The following is a 25,015-nucleotide window of genomic DNA, read 5'->3' as shown; positions in this document are numbered from 1 at the left end:
CTACTATACATATTTTGCATGGCGTAAACATTTGATTAAACTTGTTTATATTTGTATTTATTTTCTTTCACATATTTATCTTAAAAGCATAAATACGTATTATGTGATGTATACTAGAAGTTTACATCCAAGGCTGTTAATCGTAAATTCCAGAGGATCAAATAGAGTGCATGATATACAATATACAGAAGTTAATAAAAATAATTAAAAATGAAAGAGTAAATACGGATTTTTTATAAAAATAAACGCATGGGAAACTGAAATATTTATTTTTCTCCTGATTAAAGAAATAATGGAAAATATGCATCTCTAGTAAAATGTCGTTAATTAAAAATTGTATTACTAAAAATTACATATAACACTCAAACACAACACACAATAATGGAATTTTACTTTATGTAATGTCTACAATTGAGGTTGTGAGAAAAGCAACAATTTTTAAATATAAGATTTATAGTTTAAAATAATGTTTCAACTTTTGAGGGAATTAACATTTAGAAGGACAAATTGTATATGAAGTCTAAAATACGATTATTCCTAGTGAATAAAGTCTGAACATATTTGATACACACAAGTTATCAATCTTTAGTTTGTTTCAATATAGTTGAAAGCATAAACATATGTCAAGACATGTAGATTATACCAGTGGTTAATGAATTTTATGATTCAGAACTATGTATTAAGATGAAATATGACACCAGGAATTAAAACATGTATTTTATTACTAATAATTACATTTTATTCAGGACAAAGATAAAACAAAAATGTTTGTGTTTAAATGTAAGTTATACAAATAATTTCAGTTTGTTTATGAAAAAAACAAACTAAATTACCTTCTGTTTTCACTAGAAGAAATTGAACGCTGTATTTTAGCATTATAATTACTCAATCTCACCGTTATGCCACCATAATAATATTTCCTGACCTATGGATATAGGTAAGGGAAGAGCGTACACATAACATATGAAGTGTATTTGTGTTTTAGCGTTTACGGAAAAGGTACTAACGTTATTTTCCACCGTCTCTAGTTTTAAAAGAATGATCAGAGAGAAGGCAAACTCCCATTATCTATATTAAAATATTGACTGTGACTTTTATAACGCACTTACAGCTTAAAGTGCAGGGAATATTCATCAGATTCAAAATCCAGAGCTCTGCTACAGAGTCAACCCTAACAACACGTGCGAGGATCGCGGGTTCCAATTCCCGCTACACCAAACATGCTTGCTCTTTGAACCGTGGGAGCATTATAATGTGACGGTCAATCTCAGTATTCGTTGATAAAAGAGTACCCCAAGAGTTGGTGGTAGGTAGTGATCACTTTCCTCTAGTCTTACGCTGCTGCCCCCCAGTGGCTCAGCGGTATGTCTGCGGACTTGCACGCTAAAATCTGGGTTTCGATACCCGTGGTGGGCAGAGCACAAATAGCCCATTGTGTAGCTTTGTGCTTAATTCTAAACAACTAAACAACTTACGCTGCTAAATTAGAGACGGTTAGCTGTCGGTAGCTTTGCGCGAAATTGAAAGAAAATGGGGGAAAACTAATGATAAAGAAAACTAATATACAATTTACAAATAAAAGATATAATAAAAAGAGTAGATACCAATAAAATAAGAATATAATTAGAGTAACTAGTGTTTAAAATGAGAAAAAAAATGTTAGGACGATTAACAAGAACTCTGAAAAGGCAGTAATGGTCCTTATATTGAGTTATTGTATTAAACATTGCATAAAGTTAAAAATAATAAATCTTACTAATCATCAAGTAAATCAATCGAAAATATAAATAAAAATATAATATTAAAGATTCTAAACACATGAAATTAGATTTTATTTTTATCTTTTATCTAACTCCGTATCATGAATATAATAAAAAAAGTAATTTAGATTTTTTAACAAATTACACAGACTTGCGAAGTTAAATTTAATAAAAGTTGATTTAGTTTTAATAACGGAATTTCTCATAAAAATCAGTTACGTATATTTCTAAAATTGTATTCATTTCTTAATATCACATGAAGATTTTTTTTTTACAAATCGGGAAGAAATAAACACTTATTTAGATCATATTTACAACACATTTGCCACAAATATTTCATAGTATGTTTTACTTATTTACTAAACTTCATGTTGTTATAGCGACAAATAGATAATATTGAAAAGAAAAATACTGTCAAAGCGTACGCAGAAATAGACACTATTCAGAAATGACACGTCATGAGTTTATATACTAGAGGTGTTTTTCGTGTGTGTTCTAGAACGATCGGTTGACGTTCATTTCGCTATTGTTCTATAAAAATTTATAGCCAATGGTTTTCAACATTTTGAGCATTACAAAGAGTGACTCGTTTTCAATAAGAATGATTCCGTTATGTAAAAGTATATATGGCGTTTTGCATCTTGTCATGGAGAAACATGTATATGATTTTCGTGCTCAGCATACATAAATTATTATAGAGCATGTAAAAAATTCAAGAGAAAAAGTCTTCACAGGGCTATGTTATTTTAGAAGAGTCATTATGTCGGAATTACAACTGGAAATTACAGATTAGCTGAAGAAATTATACTTAAAGAAAGAAAACCTTTTGGTGACTCAGTGATAACTCTGAAGGCTTATAACGATAAAAATAGGATTTTAATACCAGAGGGAGGTAGATCATAAATCGCCCACAGTGTAGCTATATGTTTTAAAACAAAGGTAAACTCTTAATTAAATACAAAACCATTTATTAAAACGTTTAAAAATTAAGAGACTTCTACGAACGGCAGTTTGGTTGAGCTTATAGAATGATATTTGGAAGTTATACAAAAAAAATATTCTTAATGCTTATAATATTGTATTTCAAAACAAAGGAATAATTATATGAAATAAGTGTGTTTTTGTAAATTGATTTAAAAGAAAAGCAAAACAGTTTTGATATTAAAAAATGGAAACTCTGAAAACAAAGGAATAATTATACGAAATAAGTGTGTTTTTTGTAAGTTGATTTGAAAAAAATCGCAAAACATATTTGAAACCAAGAAATGGAAACTCTTTTCTGCTTTATTGTAAACTTTTGTTAAAATTCATTCTCTTTTTTGTTCATTCAATTGAAACAAATAGTGTTAAAACAGAGGTACTACAAAAACGAACTAGATTGTTTCATGATTGTAAGTTTCACAAATAAAGAAAAATACGAGTAGTATTTCTGCAACATTTTTATAATGAATGTTACATTTAAATAATGATTGCTTTTTCTTCCTCTTTTTAATAATAAAAACGCATACTCTTAATAAATGACAAAACGTTAAACAAACTGAGACATAATTACTGACGAATTGTATATTTTTAACATTAAAATATATGAAATCAGCTGATAGAGTGTGAAAAATTAATACAATATCCGTTTTTGAAATGAATAAGGGTATAATTTTTGTTCTTTGTATATGAAATAAGTTAATATTTAACTAATCAGTTGTCCTATGAATTGTAAACAAGAGAGGCAAACGTTGTGAATGTTTTTTAACATAAGATGTTTTGTTTTAAACTTGAACATGTTTGGTGTGACGATGATTCGAATTACGAATCGAGGGCCCTAACTTCCTGGCCAATTAGGCTGACTAGTATAACAGCACACAAAAAATGTTAATTGTATTGAATTGACTTTTACTTTGAACAAAGAAGAATAGCCATATCATAAAACAACTACATTTGCAGTAAAAGTAAATGTAAAGTGATTTTCATCACAACAACACATAAAACACATTGGAAGAAGATCAACTAACTACCATGTAAAAAATAGAAAGTGTTTGTTATTCATGTTCTCATAAATCTTTCTCTGCTATTTAATTACTGATTAAAATCAACCCGTGTACTTTAGTGAAATTGTGTCCAGCTGTCTCAAAGAGCTTATATGTGTAAATATGACGGTAAAAACCATTTTCATCTTTATTTGCTGATTACTTGTTGTTCTATTTTGTATAACACAGATCCGAAGAGCAATAAAGAGAGACAAGATAAATGAAGACTTGGATAGGATGCTGGTGTAGGAATGTGCAGAAACCCGAATGCAGCGTTGAATCTTCATAAATGTTCTTATTGATCACTTGAAGTATGGAAACGAATGATAATGATGATGAATTATCGAATAAATAAGAAATGTACTTTCATTCATACATATGGGTGAAGTCAATTAAGGTGTAGGGATATAAAGAGTAGCATACACTACTTGTCAATCATTATAAAAAGTGGTACTTTTACTTAAACTATTGTGATACGTTCACATGTCACAAACAATGTGAAGTCGGTTGGCCATTCTTTTCATTAACAAAACCTAACTGTTATTATTAGGTAACTAGTCTTTTATAGAAATTAGTTGATTATTTTTAACAGAAAAAATAGGACTACAATATTTGTACCGTAACGTTTCATTCATATTACTCATATAAAGTATTAGTGGGTTTGATTAGGTAAGTCACTAAACGTCTAGCTTATTTTGTTCTAAAATTTACGTAGTCATAACTTTTCTATTTACATCCAAAGTACATCAGAAACTAGAAGTATAACCTACCTTTAATTATAAAAGAAAACTAGAATCCTGTACATAAAAGGGGTGTGTTTTCTTAAAGCAAAGCCACGTCGGGCTATCTGCTGAGTCCACCGAGGGGAATCGAATCCCTGATTTTGCGTTGTAAATCCGAAGACCTACCGCTGTACTAGCGGGGGCCGACATAAAAGGAAGCTATGAATTTATGGAGGAATAAATGGGAATGGCACTATATGAAACTTTTGCGAAAAAATACAGCAACAGACTTAATTTACCCCATGATAGAAAAAAAAAACACTTTTATTTCTTTAGTTTCATTAATTTATATTTATTACATGTAAAGGAAATTTTTTTCATTTTATTTTTTTCGTTACTTCAGTGCAGTGAAATTTTATGAATTAACTAATCCGGAGGCTATTGTGAAGATAACTAACATGTATTGAGTGTAAGTTGACTAGGAGTTTGCCTTTCAGAAGCCTAAATTACTAAACATATCACAAGTGGCTTTGTGTTCAGTGTGACATCATTTCAATTACATACATATATATACTTCCACACATTCACACACATACATATCACATCTTTGTTAAAGTAAGATTCCCAAACACCTCTACTTTAAATTTTTTTGTATTCGTAATGAAACTTTAAAAAGTCCTTATTACGTTCTAGTTACGAAATATCATAATTTAATTTCCTTTAAGTCAGTTGTGAGATGGAATTTAGGTATCAGACTTACAAACTGCAAGAATTTATGTTTCTAACTCCAACAAAAGTTTTGTTTATCTCTATAACGACAGCCTAGTCTACAAAATATACTATTTAATTATGGTGTTTAATATAAAATATTCCACAATCTAAAATAGCCGTGATTTTTTTATCAAACTATTATTTGCCTAGTGAAGATTAAACGTAAAATTAAATTAACAAATATGTTTAGTCTATATTTTGATGGTCCTTGTGTCCATAGTTGATTTATATTCCTTTGTTTCACAATGCACTTAAATAGACAGAACATTTACACTTTGTAAATTCTAAATCACAAATCTCAAACTATATTTATGCTCTGAGTGTATGAATACGTTTTGTCAGAAATGGTTTCATACACACCCTTACCAAACGCAATTAATTATTAGAGACATGGCAATACCTATGAAACGCTAAACAATGGCAACATGTAGTACTGTTACACCGTTCTCACACTACATTATATCTTTTGTGTTTGTCTTCTGTACTGGTTTGTATGGCTTGCATATCTAAAATCATTTACAAACAAAGAATTCAACTCTCTGCACTTTAAAACGATTTTATTAATATGGTCAGTACCTATTTTCTAAATTTGGCTATATGTGGTTTGAAACAGTTAAGTCATATAGAAATAATTATTTTACTTTTTCACGATCTTAACAAATTTATTTTTCCTTTTGTTTCCCAGTTTATTTCTGCGAAGCGGAAATATATTTAACTTCCTTATTCATAAGAACCTATGATTTGACATCTGATCATTAGTTAATAAAATTCACTTGAAAGTTATATTAGGTTCCAGAACTACTGATTAGAGTGACAGCCTGCTCATCGAACTATCAAGAGCCATGAAGTATATGAAAAGTCCAGAGCATGCTCTCAGTGCGCTATAGAAAGTAAAACTCAGTCTCGTATATAGTGGATGATTATGACAGGTTGGCCATTAACTTGTCACCAGCTCTCAGTAAGGACTTGTTTTGCCTGTTTATCCCATGTCAGGTATTAGGTACTGATCAATATAAAAATAAAATACACTAACTTCAGATTATGTTAACATCACAAAAATTCTGAAACAATTGTTCTTCCTCCTGAGTTTCCAATCATTGTTTATTTCTGTACGATTTAAAATTATTAGCCAGTGCTAAAATACATTAGCTTATTATTTAAACTCCATAACAATTGAAGAACTAATAAGATAGTCAAAAGAAAATATGTTCCAAAGAAGAAAAATATTACTAAGTTTTAACTGTATGAATGACATGCTTTTTACTTTTTTCCATCTTGGACTTTTTCAGTAAATACGTTATATCAACGTAAGTTGTTAGTAAATCCAAATGCCTTCCTCTAAATAAAATATTTAATTGTTTGTCTGCCGTTAAGCTCAGAACTTCGCAGAAGGTTATATGTGCTCTATCTACTATGGGTAAAGTCGATATTTAGCGTTATAAGGCTTCTGACTTACTGCTGAACCACCCGGAAGCTTACTTAAGTAAGAAGCAGTAAGCGTTTCGTTAATTTTTTTTTTAAACCAAAGTTAGCTGTTTATTTTTATTTGTTTGTTTTTATGAGCTTTTGTGTTTTATACAGTCTTTATAAACTGTAGCTTATAACATGTTGATGATATAACAGAAAATATCTTAATTAATAAACGATTTAAGTTTATCGAATCGATATGTGTTTGAACATATATTTTTCTCTGCAAGTTGGTTTTTTCGATATTACTAATTACATTTTTATTTTAATTTATTATTTATCATTTTTTATATTTTTTTATCAAATTTACAATAAGTCTTTGATTATTCGGAAAAATACGAACACAATTATGGATTAAATTAATAATACTATCAATAATTTGATAATATCTAACCTATACAAAGGCTTGCGTGTATCATCCTTGACTTCTCTAAATAAAAACGAAAATGCATTTATCCAGACAGAATAGTTCCATTACCGTATGTTCATTACTATTTTAGTGACGAAGGTGAAAAGAAGACCGTGGTCAGGGTGATTTGGAACCTTACAAGCGTAGTAAGTATTGGTGAAACAAGCTTAAAATAAAGATGTAGTGTGGGATTACCGAGAACTAAGTGCATAAAATTCATCATGAAAGTAAAAAATATCCATTCAATCTTAAACTTAAATCGTTTATTAATTAAGATATTTTCTGTTATATCATCAACACGTTTAATAAAAACAAAACCTCTTTAATCAACGGAAACTATAAATTAAGAAATATTTTTTCCACTATTGTTGTCTTTATATAACCTTTTAAGTTATACTTTTTTAGCGAAACAGTATTATATAAAAGCCAATTTGGGACCCTAGTGTTGCAAAAACTTGCTGGCCGTAATCATAATTAAGATCATTTATGAAACGAATTTGTGGCGTATTCATATAATAATTAAAATTGACTTACAAATGAATTTACCGACGTTTGACTGCTTTAGCTGCATTTTTCTGCCACTTTGTTAGTTAGTCAAGCTTGATGTGGCACAATATATTTATTTCAGTTAGCTATTAAATGTTGGGATAGGGTATACTACGGGATGTGGGTGGTAGTACGTGTCCCATTATTTTTGACAGGCTATATACGCCTGCTGCATAATGAACGCAATCGTTTGTGTCAGAAACAAATTAAATATATTTTCAACACAAGAGATGGCGCTATATAGTACTATTATCCAACTTCAGCACCTTCAATAAGAGATTTTTCATTAAACATATAAAATTTTTAATGAAGAGTGACACCTTCGTGAATTAGTTCTCCACTCTAAAATTCATTGTCTTAGTCATTAACATTAATAAATTTCAGAGTCAGACTTTTAAGGTGTAGGAATATTTTTTTTCCAGCATCAATACTTTTTCCACGCATCAATGCGTGGTTAAATCTATAAAGCTTTATCAATAACAAGAGTTGAACATAACAAAAAATATATGCAAGTCAATCTTTTTATCAACGACGGTCTTACAGAATATTACTATACTGAAATAAAAAAATTAGTTTTCATAAAATAGTAGAAAAAACGATAAAAATATTCCATACATATATACGTTCTTACTACAATATAATTTTAGAATATACGTTCATAAAATACTTGTGTAGATTTAATTTTCAGAAACGAAGTTAATAATCAGTTACCGACATAATAAATACAGTAAGCTAGAATTTTATATATGGTTTGTAACAAATACTTGAAACTATTGAATACGTTGATAACTATATGCCTTATATTTGCTATTTGCTTACGCGTGAGTATGCAATAACTGCACCTTTATGACACTCTGCAACAGATTCGACATTAAAAATAACATTAGGTTTAATAAATAAGCTCACAACATTTTTATATGAGGAGATGTACAGCAATAAAAATTACAACGTTTCGACACAATTACTTGCCATCACCAGGTGCGCTGTCGCAAAGTTATAATTTGAATTTTTTCTTGTTTTTTCTCTTCTTATATACCTGTCGTTTCATTTCATGTAGCCACTATTCTATGAAGTTTTATTTATACGCTGGTCCATATGATTCGTCATTTGTATACAGTATTCTAATAGTTTGCACTTGGTATTTGAACGTATGTGTTACTTAACTTTATGAGGCATTGAATTAGTTGATGATTTACAATCGAAACTTCAACGATTAATTCGGGTTTTTAATAATTACTTTCTTCGAAAAGAATTTTAACAACTTGAGTAAGAAGCTAAGAAGTAAATTCTGTGTTTTGTATGTTTCACTATTTGTATTAAATAGCGCAAAATTTACAATATAATATTGTGCATTGGAATGTCTTTGTGTTTTATTTCATTCATTCTAAGCGTATTATCTTTTTTCAGAAATAAGTTCTTGTACTTTACTCTAAAAATTAAACTATTCATTTTCTTTTTATATAAATTAGAAATTTTGGTTTCGTTTTCAAATAATTTATAATATTTATTTTTACTAGTTTTAAACCTGGACTCGATTGCGCTCTTCTATTAGTGGGCATAAATAAAACAAAAACGCATTTGTCATATAATTTTAAATCATATACAAATATATTAAATCGTCTGTTATCGAAATATGACTATTAAAATGAATGTACCTCCCTGATACAGAGATAAGTCTCTAGCCTTATAAAGCTAAAAATCGCAGTGAGTAGAGCATTGTAACTTTGCAATTAACAACGAACACACGAACTAATAAATTCTATAAAGAGATAAGACTCTTATCAGATGTTTTTTTTATATAAAAGAATTTTTGCTTTCTCTTCAGGCATAAGAAAATACTGTTTCAAATGTAATCATGACTATCAGCTTATCGTTGGCCCACCACTGGCCTTTTAAACGTAAGTTTTCTGTTTCTTAAACATCTTTTTGTTTACAAGTTAATACATAAGTGTCAATATCTTAAATCACAAGTGAGTCTAGAATTTAGTAAAATATTATCTTTTCACCTTGATGATACAACACTTACAAATTATTAAAGTAATTGTGTGTGTGTTTTTCTTACAGCAAAGTTACATGGGGCTATCTACTGAGCCCACCGAAGGGAATTGAACTCCTGATTTTAGCGTTGTAAATCCGCATAGTTACAGCTGTACTAGCGGGAGGCTAAGGTAATTGTAACTCAACAAGTTTCGAACCTAGGTTTGATGTAATATACAGTTTCAGATGCCTGGCATATAAATCTTAACATATGTTTCCTTTCATACTTTATCTATGATCAAACAGTCAGTTGGTTATTGTTAAGCACAAAGCTACATAATGGTATCGAAATTCGATTTTTAGTGTCATGAGTCTGTATATTTAGCGCCGAGTCACTGGGCGAACTGACAAGACTACAAATCAACCTACGTACATGAAATGATATTAATATTACTTAAGGCCATTTGGCTAAATATTTATGATATAAACATGTGCACCACACAGTGTTATATTAATATTACTCTATTAAGTCTAAGTGAGTGTGAGCAATCGCATAAAAGAAATTCAAGATAAAGCTCAACTAAACGACAGAGGAAAATAAACGTAAATCTATTACAATAATACCCAGTTTTTGTCTGTCCTGAAAATGCGTGTGAACCTTGCTATTTAAACACGCATGCGCGGAGATAAGTACACTTTAGTAAACATTTTGTGCAACTACAAAAGCTTGTAAAATGTTTTAAAAGATCTAACATTTTGTCGTAGAATAAATATTAAATTTATTTATTGATAGCATTAATATGATAAAGTTTAGCAATAACTAAACTAAAGCAAAAACGTACATATGATACAGTGTTAATATATCTCTTATAAAATATAAGGGGTACTTAATACAGGATTAGCTAACGTTAGGCCTAAAATTTATAGATTTTAGTGTGAGCGACTAGAACTTCTTATACGAAAAATTCCGTATTTAAATTTAGATGTACTGTTGCAATAAAAAATACTAATTTCATCGTATATATTTTGTGGGTCTCTTCTAGTAGAAGCATAATACTCCTTAATTTTCAGCTCTTAACAACTAAAGAACAAACAGTAGTTATTCAGCATGAAAATTGTTGTATATGTCATTTTTATTCGACTTCAGATTCGCAAGTTAATCTTATTATAATGTCCACAAGCGGTAATAAAGTTATTCAGTGACTAGAAATTTAGATATTTTTAAACATTTTCGTCCATAATAGAATAATAAACACTGCTTTTTTCTTTGGTTTAGTACAAAGCTATACAGAGTGTTGTCTGCACTTTGTTTACAACGGGAATTCGATCAATAGATTTTAGTGTTGTAGGTTTGTAAACTTACCGCTGTTTGACCACACGACAGTATCGAATAGGAGTCTTTTTTTAACAAAGTGACCAACAAAAACTAAATTAAAATTATATATATATTAAACTTGCTTAGTGGTGTGCAACAAGAACCATTTCAAATTTATCCATAGTAGTCAAATAACAACAATTTTGGAATTAATAGACTAGACCTTATTTTCAGAACATTGCAGAAAGTTTTATTTACGTTCGAATAGAAACAGTTTAGAAAGAAAACCCGATCGCATAGACTATAAGTGTATGTGTATTTTTTATTTAGCAAGGCCCGGCATGGTCAAGCGTATTAAGGCGTTCGGCTCGTAATCCGAAGGTCGCGGGTTCAAATCCCGGTCGCACCAAACATGCTCGCCCTCCCAGCCGTGGGGGCGTTATAATGTGACGGTCAATCCCACTATTTGTTGGTAAAAGAGTAGCACAAGAGTTGGCGGTGGGTGGTGATGACTAGTTGCCTTCCCTCTAGTTTACACTGCTAAATTAGGGACGGCTAGCGCAGATAGCCCTTGAGTAGCTTTACTCGAAATTCAAACAAAAACAAACAATCATTTAGCAAAGCCACATCAGATTATCCGCTGTGCCCATCGAGGAGAATCGAGCCCCTAGTTTTAGCGTTGTAAATCCGAAGACTTACCGATGTCCCAGCGGGGAACACATAGGCTATGAAACTTCAAAATTTTAACCACATCGTGTCATTTTCTACTTTAGACTCCAGACTTATAATTTGTAACCAGGAATGAAACTCAGAAACGAAAAGAGAGATGAACAAAAACTTACACAGTTTCGGAAAACAAAAATATATTTACTTATGACAAGACGTAAATATATAGACAAAACTAAGATGATGTTCTCAAACTGTATGCATCTAGAGACAAACAGTGATAACAGTTCTTTACTCACACAGCTGAATCTATGTTTACTTAGGACGTCACGTATCGAAGAGATAAAGAATGTGTCCTACCTAACATTTACAGTAGCATTATAAGTTAATTTTCCGTGAATAGTGTAAGTAGTGTAGGTACAGGCCATTACCTCGGTGGAATCTGAGTTATCAGTGTAGTTTTGAAACTGTTAAACTTTGAATGGAATGGTGAATCTTCGTTGATTGGTTATGGTAACATGGTGGAAAACTTTACAATGGTTAATTCTGCAGAAGTGCGAGAAACAATAACACTCCATGTTTCGGAAATATATGTCTTAAGAACATATGCTTTCAACCTTAACAGCATATTACGAGAAATTTCATAGTTGAATGACATACAGACGGTCGTTTCGTCTCAGAAATATCTAAGAAAGTTAATTCGTATAATTAAAATACATTCAAGTGCCCTGTAGATCGTGCTTATCAGCGCCGAAACAAAGTGACAGTCAAGATATATATTCTTCACTTCTCAATTTTCAAACCTGCCGAAGAAGCAAATCTTTTTTCAAACAGAGTGTTCTTATCATTTGACTTCGGGTAACCAGACTGTATAGGATGGAAACACTAAAGGATCACAACTCGTTCCGTGTATAACTTAATGAAGCAGAAATTTCTTATAAAAATTTTGCGAGCAAAACATATTTTTTTTATTCCGTTACCTAAATTTGAATATATGATTCCTCATGAATACACAAACTGAATAAACTCAGTCTTGTGTATCATTAGTTTAAAAGAATCATGTGATTTAACAAGTAGGGAAAAAGAAGTAGGGTTGGTATTAAATGAGTTACTGTTGTTTCAAAGTATTTGGATAATAGCATTTATCATATGCTTACGTCATAAATGTAGCAATAAATGCAGAAAACATTGGTAAGACAAAACACTCTAAACGTAATAGTAAAATGGACTCAATAGAACTTAAGGTAGACAAGAAATATTAGTTTGAGATATTTAATGGACTTTAACTGCCTATTGAATGAAAATATACGACAATTTGGCTTACGTAGTGAAGTTTTCTCCGAGTCACAAAGAATTCCTTGCCAGTTTTATATTTTTCACCAAGAAAAACAAAATTCTACAACATCCACAATAAAACAAAGTCGAACACATATCAGTCATTTCTATACCCTACATTTTGTTTTAGTTTATGTTAAGCTAGGAAAATATTTTCTAAACATCCTTACTAAAGTGAAACAACCAGCAAACAAGTCCGCCAACAGAAATAATCCTTCTGTGAAGTGTTATGTTCATGCGACAATATTTAGGTTGTAGAAACTGATCGGACCCTAGGACAATAATTAAAAGAACATAAAATCACAATTGTACTAACACTTACAGATAAGTTCGGCTTATCTGAACATAATTATGAAATGAGTTATTTCGTAAACTTGGATCTACATAGAAATTTAAACTAAGAAAGAAATGTAAAAAAGCTATCTATATCAAAGCACACTGACCTCAACTCAACAAAGACAACGGATTGCACATCAGCAATTAGTAAACGACCATCTTCAACAAATTCGGCAGATAATACAATGACGTCGCTGTCCTACCTATTCAACCCGAAGTTTTACTTAACTGTTGTTAACCTTAATAATACACTACACAAGTATCTGCATTAATCTGAAGACGGCCCCAGCAAACATTTTCGGTCCAGCAAAATTGTTCATATCGTAAATATAGGAATTTTGTAGTCGTTAAGTATTTCCAAAAATCTGAAGAATAACCCATGTAAAGGTTATTACGGAAAGACTTCATTCATGAGGTTGTGGGTATTAATGTAAGAATTTCTTTCTCTACCTTTTTAATTATATTTGACTGAAACTTGCGGTTATTTTGTAGAACATTTGATTTTGACATAATTAAAAACTATAACCATACTCTCTCACAGATACATTTTATAAGATTAACGTAGGATTACATGGAAAAAATTCTTCACACATATGTTTTTAACCAAATTATGGTTTATTTTTAGAGCTAGATTTTGATACATGTACAAAGTAGCTTACATCAACTTATCATTTTTATAATACGTCTTTCAAAACCTAAATACATAAGTTTACGTACAAGTTGTAGATATGTGTGTTTACTTTACTTTGCGAACAAAGCTTACACATATATTTCTGAGTGAGCGTAGAAATGACTCACGAGTAAGAACCCAAGAAATACAGCCGCTTTTTTTATTTATCTAATTACTCGACACAAAACTACATTTTAAGATATGTTACTAGTTAAAACCAGAATTCCTTTTGACAAACGCCAGTAACAAATGACTTGGAAATGTCTGATTCTGGCCACTTGGAAATTATAGCGTACACCATAGGAAAAAACAAAACAAAAAACATTGAAAACAGCACAGCTAGTAACTCTGTAAAATGTAGTCTTAGTGGTTGAATGGCTACAACAGAACTTCAAATTAAAAACAACAGAATAAGTATGTTGGCTAATGCACAATATTTGGTTTTATGTAATCTACATGCGAACAAAAATATTTGTAAATTAATGCATTAAATAACAAATTAATAGTCAAATAATGCACAAAAAATATTTTGAAAATTAAATCAGTTGAAAAGTATCTTTTCCACATCTGCTACCTCTGAATGGGTTGAATCACAACTCGTGAAAAAATGGGACTTCATACCAAAATAATGTGATTAAGAAAAACACATACGTTATTAATTAATGTTATTAAAGAAAACAAACAGCTTCTATTATTATTTGTTCGGGATGACCAGGTAGTAAGGGCGCTCAATTTGTAATCCGAGGGTCGCAGGTTCGAATCCCCGTTACACCGAACATGCTCTCTTGTAGTCCTAGGGGCGGTATAAAGTATCAGCCGATCCCACTATTGGTTGGTAAAAGATTAGCTTGGCGCGAGGTGGTGATGACTAGGTGTCTCACCTCTGTTCTTTCGCTATTAAATTAAAAACCGGGGAACAACACTTGTGTAGTTTTGCGCGAAATTTAAAAACAAATAAACAGTCTACTGTTATTGCTACAACTTCTTATTGTTTTACAGGTCCTTATATCTGGTTTTGAATAGCATTATTTTTGTTATTGTGTAATAACATTATTTTTGTGTTGTTTTACATTAAAAAAATAAAGTAAACTTATCATCGGAATAATCTTGTATACAAATGTCTATTGATTTCAACAGCTTTTTTTTTTTAGAGTAACTAAGACGATCTGTCTAGCAATAAATGATAAAGTATACTTAAACTAACTGTTCGCGTTTTATATATATATATATGTATATTTCCATACCTTTTTTGTGGGAATACGAACATTGTTTTCCGTACCAACTACCCACACGAGGTTTTTAAAAGCTAATAATATGGATAATTCGCCAAGTCTGGAGCGCCACCATGAAGCATGATTTTAATATAGCAAAACGTTGTATGAAACGTACCTTTAAATTTCTTGTTTGTTTCTAAAACGTTACATATGTTTTATCTGCTAAAGTAAAATATCTTCAATCTAGGTTGAACTAGAAACATTTTATTTTCAGTAAGATAACATTCTTTTCTGTCTCGGATATAGGACAAAAACAATGACTAAAATCAACGTAAACCTTTTGTATGCGACTTAGGATCGAATAGTTTCAATCAACTATTGTAGACAATCTGGAGTATGGATAGATAGAATGGACATCGGTATCAACTTGCTTTATATACTGTAGAAACTCATTTCAAAGCACCTAGCCTAACAAAATGACTTGCTGTTGAACGTGATGGATAAAGAATGAGCCTTGTCCCAAATTTTGTAACGAAGGAATTGGGAAAGTAATTACATTTTAGACACGTAAGAACGTGTTTAGATTCTTATATTCAATGAACTATTTCCAGACAAGTTACAAAATATAGGGAAGCATATATCTTATTGAACTAGACAAAGTCATTTTTGAATTATTCATTATTGTGATTGTAACATAAGATATTCCTAACCAATAAGAAATAACATTATTTTGCATTTTATTTCTCGTGATGATAAAACGTATATTGAATCAATTTTTCTTCGATACTTGTCTTATAACTCAATTACATGATAAAGCAGTATAAGTAAACTTTATTAGGTTATAAAATGATATGCCTTTTAACAAACATTTAAAAAGTATTTAAAATAATTTCAAATTATCTCTCAGTAAATAACTCCTTTCGTAATATGCCCTTTCGAGGAAATCTATTACTTGTTAGTGAAGGAAAGATTCGATATTCTATGGTCAATTACATATCGATTCCCTTCCGTAAAGAATGTGGTTAACCTTAAGCTAATTTGTTTAAAATATTTAAATGGAAACAATAACTTTATAACAAAAAAATTGAATAAAATGAAATTAGTGGTCAATTTTGTAAAATGTAATAATTTTCTAAATGTATGTGCGACTCGTAATCCGAGGATCGCGGGTTCGCGCCCGCGTCGCGCTAAATATGCTCGCTCTCCCAGCCGTGGGGGCGTATAATGTGACGGTCAATCCCACTATTCGTTGGTAAAGGAGTAGCCCAAGAGTTGGCGGTGGGTGGTGATGACTAGCTGCCTTCCCTCTAGTTTTACACTGCAAAATTAGGGACGGCTAGCACAGAAAGCCCTCGAGTAGCTTTGTGTGAAATTCCAAAACAAACAAACTAAATGTATATTTTAAAAACATTAAACAAAGTATTTGTATAAACGTACTGTAATGGATTTACTATTATATATTTATTTTAATATCAGTGTTTTTTCAGTTAAATATATATTTAACTTATACTGTTAAATGTGTATAACGAGTGTTCCGCCTAATATTTGAATTTTAAAAGGTTCTCAAGCGCAAGAATGAACAATGTACTATGTGTGTATGTAAAATACCAGAGATTGCCAGTATTGTTGCCAACTGAACTTTCGAGAATATTGCCTAAAATTTAAAAATCGACGCGCCAGGAGACAGATTTTGTAAGCATATTGTTGGTTAGCTGCAGTTAGTATATTATAAATCTCAAAAGCTACATCTGTGATAAACAGTTATTAATTCGAAAACTACAGATATTTATTTGCTCAGGGACGTTTATATATTTCGAACATTACAAACAATCTCACTTCAGTGAATTAACTACGAATGCTAATATGTCTTTGCGAAGATGAGATATTTCGTGGAGAAAAAAAAAACTCGCATGTGAAGAAACTAGTTGGCTTCCCGTCAATTGAAGTGTTCCTGTGTAGCAACGTAAAATTAATTCGCTCGTCGTAAACTGTCGATAAAATATTAAGTTCCAAACCAAAGATAAGACGCAATTTTGTTCGTAACTTTGTATATAAATCATTATTTGTAATAACTGTTGTTATAAACTGTATTGTTTTGTGTATATTAAAAGATATTTGTGTTAAGAAAGTAAAAAGTGTGTATCAATTTTGTTGGCAAATATGAATTTATTACATATCGACATAGAATTAATGTCGAAATTAAAATTAGACCTTCAGACTGTTTGAAATCGTAATATGTAACAAAATAATCGAAAACTCGTCCTGGATAAATTATAACACGTAACAATATATAAAATGTACTTCAACTAAATTTATTTACAACAGGAAAAAATCAGTAAAGATATACACGTTTTAGAATGGGTAAGTTTTATTATTCTGGAAGTGTCTTCTTTCTTTCAGGAAATTTGATTCTTCGTTTGAATGCACGAAACTGAACATTATTATTAAAGAAACAATTTAAACTTTATTCTAAAGTAAGCAGACGTCAAAGTATAAATTACTATGTTTAACTTATTACATCCCACTGTACGTCTTTAAGAAAGCAGTTTAGAAAATTGCAGTTGTAAAGATAAACGATCCTTTAAAATGTCAAAGAAAAACATAAAATATTTCAAAAAATCCATTTAAAGTTTTCACTGAAGAAAGTCATTTAACATATTTTCTGACTTTACTGAAACAGTATTATCGCACTGTTACATATGTTTGTATTATTTTTCAATTATCATCTTCTTTCTAATTAGGGGAGTAAAACTCTTTAGTGTCCAAGTAATGCTAGTTAATTAGCTTGTTTCGCGAGACTTAACATTTCATGGAAAATTTATGAAGGATTGCAACAATCTTTTGCAAAATCCTCAGCAAAGTAGTCGCGCTATTAACAATTAAAATAAGTTGTAATGCGAAATAATAATTTCGAAAAATAGTAATATATCACACTGTACAGAATAGTGTAGATTAATTTTAATGAGAAGCAGTACTGGATTGCAAGTTATGTATAAATAACACCATACCCTGATTTCATTCAGTACTGAGTGAGATTTACTTATAGCCAACGATTCAGCAAACTTAACGCAGCGTATAAAAGTGAAAAGATGTTTTATGTTTCATACTATGTTTTAAATGCTTTTGATAATCATACTCTTGTACACTGTGCAAGTGGAAACAACTGCTTAGTTTATTTCGTATGTTATATCAGAATATAAAAATAGCTTTTTGAAATGAATGTATCTCTTATTTTCATAGTTCATCTTGAAATTGTCATATTTTCAATTAATTTGAATAAACTGACGTTAACTACGAGTTCTGCTTGAATAAGTAAACGTTCGAAACTTCCATTCTTCTAAAATTTGGTTTGTCAAGATAATGTTACGCTCATTCCATAAAACAAGATTACGCTAAAAATATATGAAACAAATGTTGTATGAGGCTACTATTAAAAACAAAATGCAAACTCGCTACATTACTATCGGAAAATCCAAACAAAGTAACTTACAACACGACTTTGGGGGTTTTAATAGTATGAAAACTATACAACCTTGTATGTTGTGCCATTACCTGCACCAGAGAAGAGCTTAAGGTCTGTACAAAAAAAACACCAAAAAACGACAAAAAAAAAAAACAGCATTGAACTGAGTACATTTATAAAGCTTGCGATTTTCTAGTCTATACATCTATTATAGTTTCTTAGTGTTTCCAAAATGCTATACATAATCTATTTTTTTAGTTTTGTGTTTGTGTGAAAAGGATAACTTACGAAAATTCAAAAATATATTTTTCCATGTTCGACAGATTTGTTTGTTTGTTTTGAATTTCGCGCAAATCTACACTAGGGCTATTTGCACTAACCGTCCCCAATTTAGCAGTGTGAGACTAGAGGGAAGACAGCTAGTTATCACCATTCACCGCCAACACTTGGACTACTCTTTTACTAACGAATAGTTGAATTGACCGACACGTTATAACGCCCCACGGCTAAAAAAGCGAACATGTTTGGTGTGAAGGGGATTCTAACCCGCGACATTCGAATTACGAGTCGAGTGCCTTAACTACTTGGCTATGCTGGGGTCTTGATTATTTGTTTCGAGTTAAAATTTCCTAAGATGGTAGAGTATGTTTGTGACTATTTATTTCTAATATTAAATAGTTATATATATTAACCCTGAAGATTTCGCAAAGGCAAAACGTCGGCTTAAGTAAAAATATATTATTCTATATTTATATGGAGTGTAAAGGTCTGTTTTCTCTTAAATTTTATCAAAATGTGATAATTCTTCCAGTAGGTTCTACAAATTTTCAAAGCAACAAAGCTAAATAATAAGCTCTCTGCATTCCCTTCACTGCGTGGAAACAAATCCCAGAATTTTGCATTGCCAATTTGTAAACTTAAGGCTGACTTGCCAAGGGACATAGAGTGTGAGAAAAAAAACAAAAAACAGTTCGTAACTTTTACCCAATCTCTGTGATTTTAAGACAATATTTTGAAAAGGGTTTTACAGAATTTTGGTTTTACTAAATGATATTTGTAGGTGCTGTTAAACCTATTTAGCTACCGTAAAAATTTGATTTATTTTAAATATTTCTCAGTTATTTAAAATCCGAGGGATTTCTAGCTCTATCCTTATTCTAGAAGTGTTTGTGATATCTTGCAATGGAAAATATGTGAAAAAGGATTTTGTATTATGGACATTCAGTGTAATGTAGAAATGCACTTGCGACATCTAGGGCCATTTTAAAGTTCGTGCGTTATCACATATATGATAGATAAACATTTAATGTTTTATTAGATTAATACTGTGTCGAGCCACAAATGGATATTTCAGCACTGAAGATACGAATTTATTAATAATGTAAAAGAAGTGTCTTAAATCCATAACAGATACGAACTTGATCAGTTTAATGTAGTTTTGTTCTTACTGTAACCAGCATTATACAGAAATTAATGAAGCGTTTGTTTTATAGAGTTACACTGATGCTTATTGTAATTGTTTTTTCATGAAACCTTAACTACCAAGACGTTTGATAATTCTTCAGGATTTGGAAAGGAGAAGCGGAAAGACCGAGCTTCCAGGTCAAACTTTATAAAATATATAGTTTCTTTAATATATCCAGATGTCAGTCAATCAGTTTTTCGAGACAAATTATTTTCTGTCAGAAAACCTAAGCTTTGTTTTTAAAAACAACATCAACTTCTAACTAAATAATTAACTGCGAACAGTGTTTCTTAGAAACTGGTATTTGGTAGAAGAATTAATATTGTAACGCCTAGATTCGTTTCATACCACTTTTAGTTCAGTTAGAACCCAAAAATAAAATGTTTAAGTGTTATATATATTAGGAGAACTAAAATTATAATTTTTTTCTGACATAAACACGTATTCATTTGAGAATTTAAAGTTAGTTACCAGAGAACAATCAATAAAATAAATGTGCTACATGAAATAGATGCCTAATTTCGTAGTATCTCTTGTAAATTGATGTGAAATCCACTGTTGCCTGAAAATAGTTTTCTACCATACAACAGCGAAATTTCACACCATGAAACCAAGTATAACTTACACAAATTTAGTAACTTTTAAAATATAATTGCACTAGCACCGCTGACATAAGCCAACATATATATATATATATATATTGTATCGATAAGTTTCAAACTTTATTTATCCGTATTATTAGAGTTTCGAACAAAGTGACTTATAAAGACTATAGCAACATTGTCAAGTATGGTTATGTATCATATGACATATTCTGTAGTAAAATCGAAAGAAATTACATTGTTGTACTTATAATGTATGCACTGTTACTGAAATAGAAACTATCATAAAGTTATAAATAGAGCAAAACAAATTGACGAAGTATCCAGTAACTCTGAATATCACGTGATTGATATCTAGTCACTGTTAATAACAGTTGTATATAAAAAGGATTGGTCATTGTGAAAATGATTCCCCTATATCCGGAAAGAAATCACTATAATTAAAGCTATGTCAAAAATAATATGACATTTTGAGGATATTTTTAAACTGAGATTTAAATTGACATATCATTTGCTATGGCGAAAATATCAAAAGTTTACAATTTCTAAATCAATTGATATGACACTTACGTAATCTATTACTCATAATTCGAACTTAGACGTCATTTTATGATTAAATGGAAAATATATTGTGATAACATTTAGAAAATTTATCAATGTTCACTGAAATTCTCATTATGCATATGAAGAATTATCATGATTAAAATATCGATACGAAAACAATGAAAGGTTGTTTGCACTTTAAAAATCTAATAAAACTTTCACTTAAATTTGTTTATGTAAAAAATCACACTTACTTTTCTCAGAAATGCTCGTGAGACGATTTTCTGTGAGTGCAGTACACAGGAGACAGCAGAAAGTCAAGGACATCAAAAGAATATATGAAATGTTCGTCTTTTCTGTCTTTATAACCTTAACCATTCTCCCAGCGAATTCTTTAACTAAACGTGTTGAACAGCTTTAAAATAAAAAATATGTACATTACATTTAAATGTGTCAATAATAATAAAAAACAATACATTTAAATGGAACTGCATTCTTGTAAAACAGGCTCTGGTATTTTGTTTACATGTTCTATATTTTTACTTAAAGTATTTAAATAGATTAGTTATTATTCGAGCTGTAAAGCAATTTCACTAGTCAGGACGTGGGTTGTCTGCGTTTATACCCGTACTTACACGACACTGGTGTTCAACTGGCGAGCATCAGAGTATGGAGCTTTTCTGACCGGTAATCGATCTGTACACTGTGAGTGAAAGAATCTCAGTAATACACGTTTTCAACTACATGGGTTTCTGCTAGTGAGTTTTTGATATCTACCACGCGAGGCTTGTAAATACAGGTGATGTAGTTCTGGGTTCAGTGGACAAAGAAGTACGTCTCTGTAACTGTACATAACATACCCACACTGCTCGCAAAAATTAAATATGCTTTATTTTTTATTTTTCATGGAAAAGAGAAAGGAATAAGTAAAATTAAACGCATATTAATGAGCTAAATGGCCACACGAATAGTTATTGATTAATCTATTCACGTTATAACTATATTTAGGTTAAATTGCATGTTTAAATGGTAATGCTTCCATTGCCACAGGTTGAAAGAATGGCATGTTGAGCCATATTCAAACTATAGTTTTGTTATGAAGCAATCTATAACAGGTGATATACCAATAAAATGGCGAGCCCTGCGTTGTACCACTAAGTTGGAATAGCTGTAACTGCTCTTTCTATTCGAGCCATATCTAACACAAAGTTTTCACTTCTGTCTTACAAGGGGTTTCTTAATATAAATAAAACTAACCAAAAAATGATGAACTTCAAGACTGAAAGAGATATGTACGTATTAGTAGTGATTCGCCATTTTGTTGAGATAAAAGTATATTCTTGGAAAATAACTGTTGCCCAGCATTCACAAATTTTGAAAAAACAGTTGTACATATAAGTACTATACTTATCGAATGTCTAAACATTACGTCCTTTCTTTGGGCACTTGTAGTGTTTTCGTAGAAGATAGTACATTAGCATTTCAACCACAACATCTCTACCATTTCCATTCCCGACGAAACGTTTCGTTCAATACTTGAGTTTATCAGACCCGCTGGAATACGACAATCATTGTCCGGAACGCTATTTCTTACTTCGTCAGCCAAAATCATCCATGTTATAAAAACTGTTGTTCTAACAAATGTCTTATAGAAACTGTGATCAGTTATATTTGTTACAAGACAACAGTATTAGATATGTTTTAATTTTAAACATTAAGTATATAAAAGTAGTTCAGCCGCTCCATTATAACAATACTTTGACATAAAAATGCTTCACCTAATAACAAATAGTTAATATTATTAGTTTTTCAAACAATATTGTGTTTGTTGTATCATGGCCTCCCTGATGAGTACTGGCATTTAGCAAAATGCAGTGTCGGTAGCGAACGTGATGCACATACTGTTATTCTTGAAGAAAACCCAAAAGACTAAATAAAGAATGCAGGGCTTAACATTTCAGTAAGACTGATAATGATAACTTGTGAAAAATAAAATTAATTATAATAAAACTTCGTTTCGCAAACAAATGGTGATCACACCATAATAATTCTACTTTCAGTTTGCTACACTAATGATTATATAGTAAACATAAATTTGCAAAATAATTAGCGCTATTAATTTCTACTCGTATTATTTCCTTTGTAGATTATATAAAGTTCTGTGCAACTCTTTAAGCACTATACGAATTTTGTGGAAGCAGATTATTAATTATTTTTATTTGCTGCTAACATTTCTAATGAGTGTATTATAATAATTTTATTATATTCAGTACTTTATTTTACTCTGTACATTTTAGGGTTTTCCTCACCTATTTAATTGGAAACTAGGCGCCTAGTTTATCATAGTTTACCACACTAGATGGTACTGAATAGTCTTAAAAACAACCACAAAATAGCTACCTGGGTAATTTTAAGGAAAAAGGTATTAGTTTAAATGTCTAGGAGTTTCATAGCTTTACATAATTTTTTTTCAAAAAACTGTGTACGAAGGTTGTTTATTTTTTAATTTCGCGCAAAGCTACCCGAGGGCTATCTGCGCTAGCCGTCCCTAATTTAGCAGTGTAAGACTAGAGGGAAGGCAGCTAGTCATCACCACCCACCGCCAATTCTTGGGGATACTCTTTTACCAACGAATAATGGGATTGCCCTTCACATTATAACGCCCCCACGGCTAAAAAGACGACCATGTTTGGTGTGATGGGGATTCGAACCCACGCTTCTCGGGTTACAAGTCGAGCGCTTAACCACCTGATCATGCCGGGTCTGTATAGGAAGGAAGGAGTGTTTGAATTCTGAGGAATTTCTTACTCTTAAGAAAAAACAGAATAAAACAATTACATTATGATGCTACAGATAAGTTAAAAAAGTAAAAATAATATCCAATAAAGCGGAAATGTGCTTCTTGTTTGACATTTATAACATAAATAAATAATTTTTGTGAGAGTACGTTGATAATCTATTGCACAATCTTTACAATGTATATCAATACTTTATCGGATAGATCAAACTCCTGTGATCAAACCATTGTTTAAAAGCTTTATTAACTCTTCTAAGGCTTTGCATGGCCTGTGTCACCTAACGACCAGCTGGTTTTGTCTTCGAATTCCGTTACCAAAGATGCTTGCCCTTCCAGAGGTAGCTAAAATGTTATGACATGAGGGTCAATCCCACTTTTCTTTGGTAGAAGCGTCCTAAGAGTTTGTGGTGAGTAGTTCTGATTACATACCTTTCCTATAGTATATCACATCTAAATTGGAAACAGCTAGTAATGATAGCCCTTGAGTATCTTTAAAAGGAACCCAACAAAGAAAGATAATTAAAATATTATGCTTTTAGATCAAAGTTTCATCTAATGTATCTAGAAAATAGAAAAGCTGAAAGGATAACAGTGATATAACGCCAAAATACAAAATTAATTTAAACTTTAAAAATGTGATTAAAATTTTGACACACATTTGAATACTTGTATAGAACTTTTATTTTCTATTTTCTAGCGAAATAATATATTAGTCTGTTTCAATACACTACTGTGTATGCAATTTCTTGTAATATTTCCTTAAACGTGTGCAAAATAAATTATACAAACGATACATCTTCCATGTTATATCGCTTGTAAAATTTAGGTATCAGTTGCTCTGCCATCCGCTAGTACAGCGGTATGTCTACGGATTTATAACGCTAAAATCAAGGGTTCGATTCCTCTCGGAAGATTCAGCAGATAGCCCGATGTGGC

The 25,015-nt window shown here is 30.9% G+C and overlaps 1 protein-coding gene across 1 annotated transcript in view; it reads right to left on the bottom strand.

The window, feature by feature from the left end:
* Nucleotides 1-21,919, bottom strand: part of LOC143234985 (synaptogenesis protein syg-2-like) — a 95,275-nt gene extending 73,356 nt beyond the window's left edge. The window contains exon 1 of the mRNA XM_076472679.1: nucleotides 21,537-21,919. Within this exon, the coding sequence (XP_076328794.1) occupies nucleotides 21,537-21,660 (124 nt within the window). The 5' untranslated portion in view covers nucleotides 21,661-21,919. The remainder of the gene's footprint in view (nucleotides 1-21,536) is intronic.
* Nucleotides 21,920-25,015: the final 3,096 nt, after the last annotated feature.

The sequence above is a fragment of the Tachypleus tridentatus genome, chromosome 12, assembly GCF_004210375.1.
Source record: "Tachypleus tridentatus isolate NWPU-2018 chromosome 12, ASM421037v1, whole genome shotgun sequence".
In the NCBI taxonomy this organism is placed as follows: Eukaryota; Metazoa; Arthropoda; class Merostomata; order Xiphosura; family Limulidae; genus Tachypleus; species Tachypleus tridentatus.
This window is presented reverse-complemented; position numbering and strand designations above follow the sequence as displayed.